Genomic DNA, 17,520 nt, shown 5'->3' with positions numbered 1-17,520 from the left:
TTTGAATGGGTCATCCTTGACATTTCTCAATCCCTCATTATGCTACTGTATTTATCAAGTACATGGTGTTACTGCCCTAGAAAGAATGTATGATCTAATCTCTGTTCATGTCAAGACCTTGTTGACACAATGTTATCATGTTCTTCTTAAGCTGTTCCAGTAGTGAGTGAGAGTATAATATATTCCGAACACATTAAAAATCTCTTAGTGTTATATCAACATACAGCTAATGAGCAAACATTTTGCTTTGACATATATTCCAAACTAAAAACAATATGAATGTCACTACATAGCCTACTGTGCTATAACAAAATTTCAAGAAAAGTTGATTCATATAGACATTTTGTATATAAACTGCTTTACATAGACATAAAGAAAGCGTATAAATAAAAACAACAATTGTCAATTTTTAAACCTAATTTTCATGTATACGTTTTGCTGATGCTTTTATACACATTTTTTTCCAGAAAAAAAGGCTAGACTTGCACAGGTTTTTAGTTTGGACTTGAATAGCACTGGAATATATTTATTTTATTTTATTTAGTCATTTAGCAGACGCTTTTATCCAAAGCGACTTACAAATGAGGACATAAGAAGCAATCAAAACCAACAAAAGAGCAACAACGTGCAAGTCTTGGTTAGCCTAGTACAGATAATTATTATTATTATTTTTGTTTTTTTTAAATAAAAAGACAGATAAAATTAAATTAGAATTGAGAGTGCTAGAGTTAGAGGGTCAAGTAAAGATATATATATGACAGTTAATAGTAATGGAAGCTACAGTGTTATAGCTCATATATTTAATATAGCTACACAGAATTATTTCTCTTAAAGAAGACAAATAAATTCAAAGAAAGTCGTTAATAAACTACAGGTGTGTAATCGTTATACTAAGTCGCCATCCAGTGGTGAGAAATGAAACTAGAGAAAGGCTCAAAGGACAGGGCTCTAGGTCAAGTTATAACCTACAAGAAGTTCCTACAAGAACACTGAAGTTTCTTTAATATCCAAAAGCATATTTGAGGGGACCCCATATTATATTATATTCATTATTTTTAAGGTAATATCCACTGATCAAGGATTCCCAATTAAAGATTGTTGTATATTAATAATATAATATACATTATATTAATATTCTCTTTTTCACGTATGTATTAATAAATATATACATATGCACATCAATACATATAATGTAATAGCGTTATTCACAATACACTTTATAATTAATACTCATCATACTTCATAAACACAGTGTGTGTATATACATGCATAGAGTACGATGCATATTAATGTAATATATATGAAAAAATGAAAGAAGAGGATTATACATTAATATATATGCATGCATGCGTATGTATAAAGCATGCATTAATATATTGTGAACACTATTACATGATATATGATGATTGGGGATGTCAAACTAGAAAATAAGAATTCAGTCTTTGTTTTTCGCACCTGATGGAGAAAGCCTGGAAATCGTCAACTGTCTGCGGGAAAATAATAATCACGTTGTTAGTATTTGTATTTCCGGTCAACCTACAATTCCCTCTGACTAGCGACAAAGCATCGGTTGTGGGGCTTTTTTGTTTGCAAACAAAGACGACTGTGTTTTACGAGCATTGATGAGTTCATGAGGAGCTGAATTAAACTCGGCTCCGTTAAAGTATGATGATAGAAAGCCTGACCTCCCCCACCCCAGATAAAGATAGAGTTGGCTTGTTGTTAGCTGGCTCGGCTAAACAAACCCCGCGCTGATCTTTTTATAGCAGAGAGGGGGAGCCAGAGACTTACAGCAGACCGACAACCAACCTCTCATCCCAACAACAGTCCCCTTATTTTTTCTTCTTTGAAGTTACCCCAAGCTAAGGTAAATATCAAACCCTGTCACAATTCCTCCTAAGGCCGCCTTCGCGTTCCCTTACCACATTTCGACACATTTCTATTTGTTTTTTCTCGACGGAACGGCTCTGAGGAGACGAACATCGCAACGGCTCGGCTAGTCGTTCTCCTCCGGCGCGCCCCCCTGCGTAGAGTCCGAGGCTTCTGCGGAGCTCGCTGAGGCCTTGCGACACAAACACTGGCGAGCGCTTTTGTGTGGGAGCTCAAACGGATTATATACAGATATCCCACGCTCCTTGTAATGACCGAAAACGTTTCGTCGCGTCACGTGCAGTGTGAGGGAGAGAATGGAGGACAGCGAAAAGTGTTTTTATTGTTCGCGAGCGGAGATAGAAAGATGTGCGTAGCCGAGCTAGCTTTCGCCAGCGTTTAGCATAGCGGCGGCTATCGTTTAGTAGACGAAACGACTGAACTATTCACAGAAAATCGTGTAGAAGATAACTAAATTCGTTATTTAAATAAGTAAGAACACAAGCGGCTCGGGTTTCTGCATGAATTCACAAAGCAGATCGGAGCAATGCTAACTAGCGAGTCTCTGCGAGGAATCTATTAAGTCCTAACGCTTTGCTAATAGTCGAAATCATTTCTGAGCATCTCTCGATAACCCACGAACGGCTTGAACGCGTGTTATGGTAAATATTTACATTCTCTGGTGTTCATAACTTAGCCGTGTTTGCCATGTTTTGAGTCATTACGGCTGAATAAACGTCAGTGAAACGCTTTGAGGATGAATGGTTCCTCTCTGTGGTGATCGACTTGTCAACACTGTGTTTTTGGTCATTTTGTGTTACCCTGTTTGCACAGATGTGATGCTTCACTCTACTGTGTGACCTGCCATATCCTCTAATAACATCTTGCGTTAACGAATTAGAGAATAATACTATAAATTGGGCAAATAATTGCATTCAGAACTTAAGCCAACTTAGTCGCTTGCACCTTATTTTCGGTAAGAAATATAAACATATTATTGCTGGAGATGTTGAAAACGTTCCTGATGGTTGAATTAGATTTTTTTAGCGACAAAAGGTTTGATTATGAAATAGTGCATTATGTGAATGTCTCTGCAGAGTTGTTGTCATAAAACCTGCATGCAAGTGATCGGAATGGATTCATGAATATAAAGTGAAGTATTGGCATTTAAAGGGACAGTGCAACAGAAGGACCCCGGTTTGCATCGGTAATCTGCCCCTCAGAGCTCAGCACTGGACTGTTTACCTTTCGAATACAGTTTCACATGTAAATGAGTCATGCATATTAATGCATCCAAATAGCACGGATGCGGAAATGTATGCAGAATTCTTTTGATAATATATAAGATGTTTTTTAAAAAAATACACAATGCTTACTTGTTGTCCCCCGAGTAGTGTTGTAATATGTTGTTTTGAATGTGTGTAAAATGTGTTCTTGTTTGATCATGTGAGGTCTGCTTCCTTGCATCTGCTCTTTTGTGCTTACAATCTCCCAGCTGTCATTGGTCCCCTGAGAGAGACAGGGTTGGGCTTGCATATCTAATGAGGGGTGTGTCCATGGTCCATCCTCTGTCTGTCCAGAGTGGGTGTGTCCGACAGGCTGTCTGCACTGTAGTAGATGTTATCGGACTCACATAATGCTCCTCTACGTGGCAGTTAGTGTACACAGAAATCAATACACCTGTTACAGACAGTGCGTCTGAGTGGACCGATTCTGCCAGGAAACATAGTGACTGTCTTGAAACGAGTGTATAATTTAAGTTGATCTATGCACAACATTTTTGATACTCTGTAACAAACAAATGAAGCTTGTTAGACATCATCCCATATCACAACCTCATTTAAACACTCTTTTTTCCCCCTCTAGGATTAAGTGAGATGTGAGGGATGGTCAGCGAATAAATATCTCTGTGGAACTCTGTGTGCGTAAGACTTCTGTGCCCAGCCGTCAGTATGAATGGGGACATGCCACATGTGCCCATCACAACCCTTGCTGGGATCGCTGGTCTCACTGACTGTAAGTACCCTAACCACTCTACTCGTAATTCACGTTTTCAGCGGCGTTGCTTCCGGAAGTATTTTTTCCATTGGGATTTTTAAAAAGGATTTTGTTAAAGTGTTATAAGCCATGAACTAACCCAACATAATAACAACCTTATAAACCTTCAGTTGGAGCAAAAAATATTGGAAAATTGGGCAAAACAACAAAGGTACAAGACTTGAGAGCTTTAGTGAGGGAAACTACAATCACATGAAACTTTGCAAATAACAATCAAATTAAAATCTATGGAGAAATATAAAACGACTCATTTAAGTATATTAATTGTCTATAGAAACAATGTATATTTAGTTTATTGCAAAAAATGCATATGTATGCAAGTATTTAAGAATTAAGGGAGGCTGACTCGATTACATTATTTGTGGTGCTTTATGGGCTTCAACAAAAGCATATACCATCGATTAACAACCTCGTAGCTCACAACTGAAAATGAAAAATTCATATGTAGTTTGTAGAGATTTTTTTCCAGCTTGTAGAGAGACTGGTTACAGTGATGACTTGGCATTGGTGGCGTTATTTAAAAAAATATGGGTAATATAGTTCTTCACCTCCTGGTGACATAAAGTTAAAATCAAACTCGTGCATTCTCTGGATACTTGTTTGTCCTAAATGGTTTATACATTGTTTAAAAGCCATTTCTGTGGAGTGAATGAATGATATTTGTTTTTACTTCCGAAATCCTACTGTTGTCTTTTTTTTTTTTTTTTTTTTTAAATACACAATTGTGGGAATCAGAGCATTGTGCATACGAGGTCATTGTAGGTCTTCAGGATGGTTTCCTCTGAAAAAAGTTTACAATAAAGATTTTGTGCTTTTTTCATTAGGTTTGTTAAAACAATTGATCATATACTGTAGTATTGAACTTACAGGTATGCGTGTATCTTCTATTTAAAATGGGTTCTATCAGAATTTAAAGTCTAAATTATCTATTTTGTAATTAAGCAATGCTCTATGAGAGACTTGAATATTTAGTTTTTTTTTTATAAAGCTCTTACATCATCATAAAATAATTTTTGTTGTTGTTATTGTTTTCACTATTTACACTACTGTTCAAAAGTTTGGGATTTTTCAGCATCATTACTCCAGTCTTCAGTGTCAGATGATCCTTCAGAAATCATTCTAATATGCTGATTTGCTGCTAAAAAGACATTTATCAGTGTTTAAAATAATTGTGCTGCCTATTATTTTTTGTGTGAAAACGATACATTGTTTAAAGGACAGCATTTATACAAAAAATCTTTTGTTAGCATTTTAAAGTGTCACTTGATCCATTAAAGCATCCTTGCTGAATAAAATTATTCACTGCATCCAGCAAAAGCAAAAAAACCTTGCAGATCCCAAACTTTTGAGCAGTAGTTCATATTAGATAATTTGCTGTAGCATCTGGATTAGCTTCAGGTTTAGCCGATAAAACATTGCTTTCTTGGACTCTGATTCATGTGCGCTGTGTAGAGGGTGTTTTAGATTGGCTGCGTCAGAGCATCTCTGACTGCACTTTAAGTGGCTGTTAGATTTCTTCCCTGGGAGTTCTTGTAATAAAGAAAGCTTTGCCTTATCACACTCTGTTTGTGTGTACAGTGTTGAACCAGCTTCCCCTGCCCTCCCCTTTACCGGGCACCACCACTAAGAGCCTGCTGTACAGTGGGCGTGTAGCTGAGGAAGTGGGGCATCTGATGGGCTGCAGGGATGAAACTCTGGTCTCTCAGCTTGCCAGCGGCCTCAGCCAGGTCTCCACGGAGCACATGTGAGTTTCTGCTTATATTTACCCATTACATACATCACTCCTCTATATGCCTGCTCTGTCTAAATCAAACTCTCTGCTCCATAAAAAAAAGTTTTAAAAAATTCCCAAATTGCATGCTTTCCATTTTCATTTTTCAGGATTCTGTTTAATAGTTTAATGAAATTTTAATAATCAGAAAAGATGTGATCAGAAAAGCAACTGAACCCATAAAACTTGAATTACTTAATAATTACTTAATAAAACAATTTTTGATAATAGGGGCTGTGAAATGTTTTATTTTTCAGAAATTGTGTTTTATGATTGAATCAAAAACGGTGCTAATCAAATGAATGCCTAAAACTAATAACGGATGCATATGAATGCATAAATCTTTTGAAGTGTGATCAAATGAAATGATCAATTCCAATTTTTAACGAACCTTTAAAAGTGCTGCATAACAGTATAAATGTAAACATAGACAAAAAAATTATATTCCTAAAATGTCGTTGCTAAAAGTGCATTCTACATGTATAGTAGTAATATATTTGTCATAATTTCTTCAAGTTAAACCAAATGTTTATTTTGATGGGCTGTAGTGAAGACCTTTGAGTTTCTGTGTGTATATCACAATAGTTTTATCAAATGAAAGGGTGAAATGCTGATGTCCTTATGAGGCGGCAGATGCTGAAAACACCACAAGCATCAAGTATATGTAGTAGACAAAACTGTGCCACTCACTCACACATGCCGACTTCATATCTAAATAGATTTTGCAGTTCAATGTTCACAGACACTATTCTATATCACAATTTGATTAAGTGCACAGCCCTTCTTTTGATTTATTCTTTCAAATTTTCCGAAGTTTTCTGACAGTCTGGTGTTATACAGTGAATTCCATATTTATGACGGATTCTGCAATTCTGACAGCGTTTTCCACATTGTGGAAATCATAGGGCCCTGTGTATTCTTTCTGTGGTGTGTGAGTTTATCAACTGTTATGTTTTTCTGCAGAGAGCTGAAGGACAGCCTTGGCAGTGATGAGTTGGAGGGAGATGTACCAGTGCTGCTGCAGCTTTTGCTGTCTAGGAACCCCAACATCTTCAGGAATAAGACCTCACCGAGCACTCCCCAGTATCCGGCCCAGGCGGGTAAGAGTCAGTCCGAGCACACAGGGAAACTGATACTGATACTACAAGCTTAACAGATTGCACTTGCAACAAAGCTTACTTTTGGGTTGCTAGTTTGCTGTCAGGGTACTTTCACCCAAGTAGGTAAAAGTAATGAAATATGTGGGTCTGCCTGCAGAATGTTTAGTTATCTTTGCAGCTTTTGTCCTTCTGATAAGACAGATTTTGCCTCCCTTTCCTCTCCCTAGAACTTGGTGATTTTTCCATCAGAACTGCAGAAAGAGGCATTGTTTTTCTCTGACCTTCAGTTATTCAAAGAAGATAACATTTATGCAACAACAGAGAAGAAACAAAACCAAGTGAATTATTTCTCCGTAATGTGTATGTTAAGGAGAAATAATTCATTTGATTTTGTTTCTTATGTATGCCAAAACAATCAGTATATAAAATAAAGGAACTTTGTTAATATAAAAAGCACATTAACGGATATATTTTCCACATGTAATATAGTTGCCACGGCACCATTCATCAGCAAAGGCCTGTTTACACTGACGGCATCGCAAAACAATCCAAGCTGATTTGTGCTATCGAGCTGATTTGTAAATTTGTGAATTTAGAGTATGTTTGCATAGCACATCAAACTTGTCTATTTAAAAAAAAAAAAAAAAACCTTTAGTGCCTAAAAGTAAATGGAAAGCTTTGTCAACTTTTGGACAACATACTTTAACATGTGATGATGGAAATGGCACAGAAAAATGCATGAAAGAATAATTTAAAGGAATATTTATATTATAAATTTTTTTTCATACAAGATAACTTGTTTAAATATATAATATCTCTTTAATAAACAATCAAGTTTATTTGTATAGCGCTTTTTACGATACAAATCGTTGCAAAGCAGCTCTACAGGAAATTAAGTTTCTACAATATATTTATATATTGCAGAACCTTAATATATTTAATTTATGGCAAAATTTGGTAATTCTGTATGTTGTCTGAGCGTTTGCATCCTCTGAGGCCCTCTGAGGGGTTGGCATCATCTTTTCTCAGGTGTTCGGTCATCTCAGATCATTTAAGCGTTGGATCCAGACTGAAGCTTGTCATTCCTAGTTATCATGGGATGTTAATCCTGTGGCAGAAACAGAGAAACAAATAGAGACATAATTAGCGTAGCTGCTGTTCTATCTAAGCAAAAATGATTTGTTCAACCCAAGCTAAAGAATAATAATAATGTACATTTGATCAGATATAACTGCAGTACAAGATTATAAAATGCATTATGTGAATGCTTGGCTAAAGAGATGTGTCTTTAATCTGGTTGAGGTTGGATTGTAGCGTGGTAGAAGACGAGTTAGGTACGCAGGAGCTAAACCATTTAGGGCCTTATAGGCAAGTAATAATATTCTGTAAATGATACGGAACTTAATAGGTAGCCAGTGCAGAGACTGTAAAATTGGGGTAATATGATCATATTTTCTTGACCTGGTAAGAACTCTAGCCGCTGCATTTTGGACTATCTGTAGCTTGTTTATTGAAGATGCAGGACAACCACCTAGCAGTGCATTACAATAGTCCAGTCTAGAGGTCATGAATGCATGAACTAGCTTTTCTGCATCAGAAACGGGTAGCATGCTTCGAAGCTTGGCAATGTTTCTAAGATGGAAGAATGCTGTTTTTGTAACATGGGAATAATTCTGTTGTGCCAGAATTATTTCATTCGTTGCTACTTCCTTGTATAGCAGCAAAGAAGAAATAATGGTTTTACCTGGCTCATTGGAACTTTGCCAGTCTTTAAACTTTCAGTAACCATCTCAAGTGATGTTGTTGTTATAGTAGCTTTTCTGCCAGTGTTGTTTCTCAACCAGACTATTTTTCACACTCTTGTATTTCACAGGTGTAAGTCAGCAGTCAATGGCACCGCCGTATAAAATCACGCATGGCTCCATGCAGGGAAGTCCAGCCTCTGCCAATTACCAGGCCTCTATGTCCCACAGCCCCTCTGGGTGAGCCTGCTTTCTAATTACATTTTTATGTGGAGTAACTGGTGCTACTATTTGTGTCACGTTCAGTTTGTTTTCATTGTATGAAGCTAACCAACAACTGCTGTTATTTACAATTAAAGCCATCATGCACAGTGGCGTAACTTTGGTTTGAAAAGTGGTGGGGACACCGCACAACTCGTTTTGCTATTTGTTTATTTAATAACCGAATTTACTTGGGGACTGAGTTCAGAGTTGGAAATGCACTTAATTTTCACTTTGATGTACACATGCATCACATTCACAAATATGTCTATAAACATCCGAATAAGCAAAACGTAACATTCACAATGTGAATGTTACGTTTTGCTTATCACAGCACATCCAGGGTAGCTAATATCAATCAAAATACGCAAGATAAGTATGGTGAACTTACCATTTCATGGTCAGCTCAGCTGCAGCGTATTCATTAATTGCACAATTGTGTGTGTGTGTGTGTGTGTGTATTACGATTCATTCTACTTTGAATTACTTGCATATTTTCTAATCAACATTACGTCAAGAGTCAAGACAAGCCCACAAAATGTTCCTCATCCAATCAAATAATTTAACCAATCCTGAACTACACAAAACCTTGTGTAAAACATGAGTGAGAGTTTATTTGTGTTTAAAATGGTTAAACTACCTTTATTAATTAAATAATTAAATAAATGAAATTGTTTTGACAAATCTTTTTTTTATTACGTTTTTATAAAAGCTCTATTTTTTCCTCCCCCACCCCACATGTAAAGGCTAGTTAACGGTAAATGTCGCTACCTATAGCATAAATGTTAAAACATCAACAAAATGTCCAAAAAAAGTGTGGAAGTGATATAAGAAGCTTTTTAGTGAAGCAGCCACGCACAGTAAGTTACTTTGCTTAACACGAAAACATATTATATTTAACTTACGTGAATATAGACATACTGTCGCTAATCATGTTTTCTGGCGGCCACTGGAGCGCGCTGTATTTAATACAAACAAAACTGAATTAAAGGACTATGAACTAAAGACTTGTATACTTTTTGTTTTAATTGTGAAAATCCCAGTCATAACATAGAATTGTCCTGTTGCCTAAAAGTGCTTTTACTATTATTCAGCCTTCAATGATGGACAAATGCCAATATATTGCTTATGATTGCAAATGTAAACATTTAGATCCCAAAATGAATTACTTACTTCTTACATAACTTCATTTTTCCTATAACACTTAATCATGACTTGTAATAATAACCGTGACTTGTGACTTTTTAACAATGCCTCAAGTGAACTCCCCTCGCTGCGTGGTTGAAGAAGAACCGTCGTCCACCTTCTAGTCATCACTTGATGACTACAGTGAGTGATGATTTGACTTGTGGACCAGGGATATTGTCCAATTAATCCTCTCAAAAATCTCAAATAAAATATTTCAACCTTGAAACAGTATCCAAACAATACGAACATCGTAAAAAGAAAGGTACAGGATCTGTAGACTAATTATACGGAAAGGAAACTACATATCCCATGACGCATATCGCATATCTCGCGATAGTTTCACAACGAGACTTAATATTCATCTTTGAGGACGTTGAAAAGCGTCTGACCGGCGGAAAAATGTGTTAAATGAATGGATTAGATTATGAAGAGTGACGATTTGTAGATGGTGCTTTTCCTTTAATATATACCTTACGCAATCTATTTTTCAGTTACTTTTTAAAAGTGGTGGGGACAATATCGAGCCTGGTAAAAAGTGGTGGGGACATGTCCCACCCGTCCCACCCGTAAATTACGCCTATGATCATGCAGTATGTTTTATAATAATGTGTGTGATTTAATATGTATTTGATTTGGTATTAACTAGGGCTGTAGTCAACCAAAGAAATGCTTAGTCGACCAAAGTCCTGTCCTGCGCAACGATCAGTCGACTAAAAAAAAAAAAAAAGACGTGATGTTTTGCATTTTGATTGAACATTTATTAAACAATTTTCATAGAGCATTTATAAAACAACAACGAAAAACATCACTATATAAAACTATAATAATACAATTCTTTGAAAATTAAGTGATTAAGTGAGGAGCTCTGTCCTAGGTCTATAGTGACAGTCACAATCGCGCACCTGACCACACCACACGCTACAAAAAATATAACTGCTAAAACTGCCAAATAATGACAAATCCTAACAAAAGCTCTCGTTTATACAGGCTGTATATTCTTCTTTACTTTCAAAGCTATGGGTTAACTTTTGTCCAGCCGATCTAGGCGTTTTAAAACAAACACACAAAAAACCCAAATAGCCTAAAAAACAACCCTAAATAATAGGCTGTATAGTAGGAAGGCCTATAGATTTATTTTCGTTTTGTTACATTATTTAGGCTATTTTCAAACGCGTCAAGTGTACAAATAAAAACAAAAACATAAGAAAACACAATCCTATATTCCTTACTAAGCGCGAAGCAGCAGTGCAGCCAGCCACAGGTGCGGTTCCCGAGTGTTCGTGGTGCGCTAAACTGTGGCGCTGTTATAAAATAGCCTAAATTAAAGCATTTAAAGTTGGGGATAAAACATAGGCTAATTATATTTAGAATACAGTAATATATAACTGCTAATAAAGGAATAAATATCAAGGAGTAAATCAATGAAAATTTCTTTATTGGTGAAAAAAATAAAAATTATGCAACTGGTCGACCAATGAGAATGTCAGTCGACCAAGACGGCATCGACCGATTAGTCGACTAAACGACTAAAGTTGACAGCCCTAGTATTAACCCATTAATGCTGTGCTTAGGAAAAAACAGATATAAATGTCATGATTAATCATACAAACCTGAGATTTTATTGTTGCATAGCACGAATATCAAATTGCAAAGGCTGCGATTGAATTAAATAAATGCGTTGCATGTTACCAAGCACTGTACACTATTTCATGCGAGCAGCTCATAATCCGCTGTTTTCTGTGCCTTAGTGAGGCTCATTTCACAAATACTTCTTTACACATCTGCTCTGACTTTGGGTCTCTTATAACATGCATTTGAGAACACAACTTGCGCCAACCATCTTTCCAGGCTTGTAAAGAGAAACCTGAAGAGCTCTGTGTAGCTTTCAGATAAAATAACAGCTTGTTGGTGTAACGTTTTACATTTAAATATTGCAATAGTAACATTTCTTATTTTGTTTAATTTTATTTAGTAATAACTTCATTATAAATAACTGCAATTGTTTTAGAATTTATAATAATTACAATATTTATATTTATTATTAGTATTAGATTTTAGACAAAATTACAATTTAATTTGCACATTACAATTTATGTATTTCATATATAACACAGTGCAATTTAAAATAACTGTTTTCTATTTTTCTATATTTGAATTTTAAAATGTTGTGTATTCCTTAAACGAATCCGTGTTGACCATGTCCCTTCCTGTTCCTTATGATAGGCGTTTTGTGCCGGGGCAGTCTGGCTCTGGTGGACGGTTTCTGCCTCAGCAGGGCAGCCCAGTGCCGAGCCCGTATGCCCCTCAGAGCCCTGCTGCCGGCTACAGACAGTACCCACACCCTCCAGCCTACAGTCAACACCAGCACCTACAGCAAGGTCTGTATGAAGATGCACACATTGGCAGATCTATACATCTCTTCCATTGATCGAGACCTTTCTGTTTTCTGGCTTATTTAAACTTTGTTTTTTTCCAGGTTCAGTAGCAAGCCCGATGATTCCAGGAGGCATGAGAAACGTTCACGAGAATAAGGTATTTAAAAGTCTGTTCTACATTAATAGCCGACCAACAGTTGCCAGTTTTTCTGTTTGGCTGATGTGGCAGAAGTGGGACTTGTATTTTGACAGCGCTGAGAATGCCAGCACATGTGTGCATGGAGCTAGAGCCCTGCGCAGGACTGTTTTCTTAAACCCGCACCCACCCGCTCCCGCGGAATTTCTGACCAGGACCGCCTGCTCCCGCAACCTGCGTGTTCCACTCCCACCCGCGCCCGCAATGTTTGTGTCCACTCCCGCCCGCTCCTGTGGACTTTCTGTCAGAGCTTGTGAAAATGTCGGCTACACAAATACTCAAATATTCATTCAACTTAACATACAGAATAGCAGGCTTTAATCATGATTGCGTTTAAATAAGATTAACTAATGCTAAACCAAAGCACCACATGTGACGACAACTTTGGGTATTTTTTATTAATGTTATAAAACATTAACCGTTAAAACAAAAGCACAAATAGCAGCACCTCAGTTTTTAAAAGTAGCCTACTGCTTGATACACAAGCACCAATCGATTTACTAAACAAACAGTTCAAAGGACATTGCACACCCAGTCCGAAATTTTCGCACGTTAAAAAATAAATACGACCTTTCATTATGTCAATCATGTTTACACATTGCCTCCGAAACTTTCGTCCGTCATAAAAAAATTCTCATCAGGTTCGATTTCTGCATTTTCGCATCCATAGCATGCATTATGATAGAATGAGGAATATGGAAAAAAACCCCCGGAAAAACACACGCACAAATTTCAGACTCTGTGTGCAATGACCAACTGTTAACAAACAGTTTATGTAAGCTAAATAAACCAAAGCAAAATATTAAATAACTTTAACTTGAGTACATAGAACTTAGAAAATAGGTGTGCCGTCTCAGGGCAGAGGTGCCAGATTTATGTCCTTGTGCACGCAACTTAAGTTTAACTCTTTCCCATTTTTTTCAGTGACAATTGAGAATTGTTTCCAGATGTCTGACTTGCCTTATCTTGCTTTGCTGTTGTCAAATAAACAGCCGCTTTAATTTTCTTCTCAATTTAATGTGTTGACTCCTTTTCTATTACACACCAAATCTCACCGTTCCATGCGGGTCTCCCGCAAAATTTTCTGACCGCCCACTCCCGCCTGCAGCAAAGGTAAAACCGCCTGCTCCTGCGAGATTTGCGTTGGGTCCCGCGGGAGCCCAAACCCAATGCAGCCCTCTACATGGAGCTCCCATTCTGTTAAACAAAGTAAATGGAATACAAAAATATAATGTTTAAATATGGAAATAAATATATATTAAATTTTAGCAGGTGCGATGCATCTTTACTATGATATATATATTAGCTTTATATAGCAGATTGATTTGGAAAGAAAAAAAAAAGTATTTCCATGGCACTGTTGGTTATAATTCTATAATAGGATTACAGTATCACAAATTTACCATCAAATCTTTTTTATTAGCTTTTTTGTTTTTTAAGTTCAGGATGTTGCTTCAATATTAATTTTCAAATGATTTCTAATTTCGTAAATGTGATGTAAAATAAATATACATTTAATTTCAACAATTACAATGCATGTATTTTACTATACTTTTGACTATTTTAAATTTAGTTTAAACTTTTTTTTTTTTTTTTTTTTTAATATATTTTACATATATATCGGATATCGGCATTGGCCATCAAAACAAAAATTTACATTTTGGTCAACCACTTTTCTTTTAAGAAGCTGTTCTGATTGTGTATTTCTCTGAAAACCATTAGGATCAAATGAGGGCAGGTTTCACGTCTCACATACTACAGTCATCTCCACCTTACACTCCTCCTTGCGACGGGGCTCAAGAAATGCATCTGAGCTCCCCGGACAAGCAGCGCGGTCTGAAGCCCAACGAGGGAGAGCGGGACCCGGCCGATAAGGCTGCGGTGTATGATATTGTGGGCTCTCCGGCAAAAGACCCCACTAAGCTGATCCTGAGGCAGTCACGGACCAGGCCAGCAGAGGTGGAGCTTGGGGGAATGTACCCCGGTTCGGACCCAGAAGGAGAGCTTGTGGAGGCTCTTGCTGCAATAGAAAGGATGGAAAGTGAAGCGGCCATGGAAACGGACCGTGGCGCTAAAGAGGTGCAGGATAAAGGTAGGATGTCTGTAAACACACAGTCTCCAAAATGGATATGTGCACTGATATAGAAACTTGACTGATGAATATAGTATACATACACGATAGATGCAGATTATTATTTTTATGTTATGGAATATACTTATTAATAATTCAGTCATCCCTAATATCCCCTTTCTGAGACATATTCAGGCTGAACACACTTTAGCTGAACACAGTATAGCAAACAGTTTAGCTGTACACTCGTTCAAAGTGTCTTATGCCCAACAAGGCTGCATTTTTTTTGTTAATAAATAAAGTAAAAATAGCAATATATTGAAGTATTATTACATTTTAAGAAAATCTTTTAATTAGGGATGCACAGAATTTTCAGCTGCTGAAAATGACATTTTCGGTCTTTGGCCGAAAGAGAAAAATGGCCAAAAATACGAGCCGAAAATATAATAATGTGTATATATAATAATAATAATAATATACATGGCACTCCCCGCCCCACCCAGCAGTGTTCAGCACGCAGGTTTCACTCTTCTAGTCATTGCGTGGTTTGATGCTCCGCTCAATATTCTGTTGTGGAATGTGTTCCGCTTATGTACCACTCATGTACCACAGCATTTTCGGTTTCGCTTTCAGTTCAAATTTCGCTTTCAAATTTCAGTGCAACCAGAATTTTCGGTTTGGGCCCAGAATTTTCATTTTGCTCCATCCCTACTTTTAATGTATGTTAAAAATGTGATTTTTTTCCTGTGATTGCAAGTTTAATTTTCAGCATCATTACTACAGTTTTCAGTGTCACACGATCCTTCAGAAATCATTCTAATATGCTGATTTGTTCCTTAAGAAACATTTCTGATTATTAGCCATGTTGGAACCAGTTGTGCCGTTTAATATTTTTGTGAAAACCATGGTAATTTTTCTTCAGGATTTTTTATCAATTGAAAGTTTTTAAGAACAGCATTAATTTGAAATATATATTTTTGGTTACAATACTTACCAAAAAGTTTTTACTGTCACTGTTTTACTGTTATTCAACTTGATGCTTTCCTGCTGCATAAAAGTTTTAATTTCTTTTAAAAACCCAGACTTGTCGGTGCTGATAGCCTCATGGGCAGCACACCGACATAAAGCGCCATTGCGCTACGGGCGTCCCGAGTTCGAATCCAAGCTCAAGGACCTTTCCCGATCCCACCCCCCTCTCTCTCTCCCACTTCGCGTCCTCTAAACTTTCTTATCAAAATAATTAAAAATATTAATCTAAATGGTAGTTAAATATCTGAATCATATTTCAATGCTTAAGCAAAAGAAAGAAAACATAAATTGTGTTTTGTGAAAAGAAAATTTAGTTATTAAGCCTGTTATGCCATAAAGACCCACGTTTTGACATTATATTCGTTAATAAGAACACTCCCTCAACTTTCATAATAAAAATTATGAATCTGATCTCTTCTCTCTGTAGATAAGCCTTTGAAGAAGCGCAAACAGGACTCTCACCCGCAGGAGCCTGGTGCAGCTGGCACAGCTGGTTCAGGCTCTGGGGCTCCAGGTGGAGGAGGAGGGGCTAACGCAGGGCACAGGCTCGCCCCCCAGGAGGCCAGCGCCGCTGGCACCAGCGCCAGCCGCCCAGGCCTGCAAGTGAGCTTGGAGCAAGTGGGCAGAGTGGAGGACGCCAGCATGGGCATGCCCATCCCCGCCAGCGAGGCTCAGCGCTGGCCTCAGGAGCCACAGGAAGGGGTCACTCCGAAGGCCCTCAAACACAAGCATGACCATGCTCCAGAACACCGGCATCAGCCTGATACCCCGCGGCAAAAACACAGACCTGAGGGTCGGCACGGTGATGTCGGCATGCAGTGTGCGGCTCAGTCGGGGAGTAAACCAGCAGAGCTTCTTCCGTACATGCTGGGCGAAAACACCAGTTCGGGAGTGTTTAAAAATTTCACCATTCCCAAAATCAGGAAAGATCTCGGAGCAGGAGATATTCCAGAAGGCTGGAAGCAGCCGTGTGTGCGGCTGGAGAGACTGGAACCTGAGGTGGATGTGAAGAAGACTGTCAAGCCTGTGGTCGTTCTGCAGAAACTCTCCATCGATGAAGTTCAGAGGCTCATGAGGGAGAGAGACTCGCGTGGCTCCAAGTCTGGCAAGAACAGGCTCTCCTCTGGGAGATCTGGGAAAGGTAGGGGAACTCCTTTTATCTTTGCTCTTTCCTGTTTGAATGACTGTTTCCCGCTCTGAGAACAGGTTTTTCCTTTCGAATTGAACGAACAGCCAGGCAGGGAGATATATTACTTGGCTGCTTGTAAAAGGGTAGTTATGCAAAATGTTCCTTGACTTTTCCAGCTGGTAAGAGCTGAACTGTTACCAATTTGGTGTTTATTTATTTATTAATTTTTTTTGTGCATTGTTGAAATGGCTCTTATAAGAGGTTGTCGTATGTTTTGAAATAGTGTCTCGTTTGTATAGCCAGATTTGTTGTTGGTAAATGGGTTAGAATTATAGAATACAAAAAGGAAGAACAGCAATTTCTTATAAAAGTAATGTTAAATAATTAGTAACTGGTATGTGTTTTTTTTTTTTTTTTTTTTTTTTTTTACAGTTGTTGATACGATTGTCATGATCAGTTACAGTACTATTACATTATTCATATTTTGAATGAGCTGTTTATAATTCTGCTTTTCATTTAAATTTTTCTTTTTTGTTTTAGTAATTTTATGTGCTTTTGTCGTTTTTATTAGCTTTTGGGTTTTGTTTATATATTTGGGTTTATGTAACATTTTAAATTTTTCTTCCAATATTTGCATTTTATTTGCAAATATAAATAAAATGTTTGTTTATAAAAAACAGCAATGGTCACTCACGAAATCACACTATAATGTTACATTTATTTTCCACAGT

At 37.3% G+C, this 17,520-nt stretch overlaps 1 protein-coding gene across 2 annotated transcripts in view; it reads left to right on the top strand.

Annotated features, from left to right (window-relative positions):
• The first annotated feature begins 1,762 nt into the window (after positions 1 to 1,762).
• Positions 1,763 to 17,520, top strand: part of LOC306871469 (nipped-B-like protein A) — a 46,168-nt gene continuing 30,410 nt past the window's right edge. The window contains exons 1-9 of one of the 2 annotated variants that reach the window (XM_079419428.1): positions 1,763 to 1,867; positions 3,736 to 3,885; positions 5,506 to 5,671; positions 6,662 to 6,798; positions 8,672 to 8,780; positions 12,213 to 12,367; positions 12,466 to 12,521; positions 14,283 to 14,652; positions 16,088 to 16,801. In XM_079419428.1, coding sequence (XP_079275554.1) covers positions 3,822 to 3,885; positions 5,506 to 5,671; positions 6,662 to 6,798; positions 8,672 to 8,780; positions 12,213 to 12,367; positions 12,466 to 12,521; positions 14,283 to 14,652; positions 16,088 to 16,801 — 1,771 coding nt within the window. In that variant the 5' untranslated portion in view covers positions 1,763 to 1,867; positions 3,736 to 3,821. The remainder of the gene's footprint in view (positions 1,868 to 3,735; positions 3,886 to 5,505; positions 5,672 to 6,661; positions 6,799 to 8,671; positions 8,781 to 12,212; positions 12,368 to 12,465; positions 12,522 to 14,282; positions 14,653 to 16,087; positions 16,802 to 17,520) is intronic. The other variant, XM_079419427.1, reaches the window with a different exon arrangement.

The sequence above is a fragment of the Barbus barbus genome (assembly GCF_936440315.1).
Source record: "Barbus barbus genome assembly, chromosome: 6".
NCBI lineage: Eukaryota > Metazoa > Chordata > Actinopteri > Cypriniformes > Cyprinidae > Barbus > Barbus barbus.
Note: the sequence above shows the minus strand (reverse complement) of the source record. Positions and strands in the feature narration are given on the sequence as shown.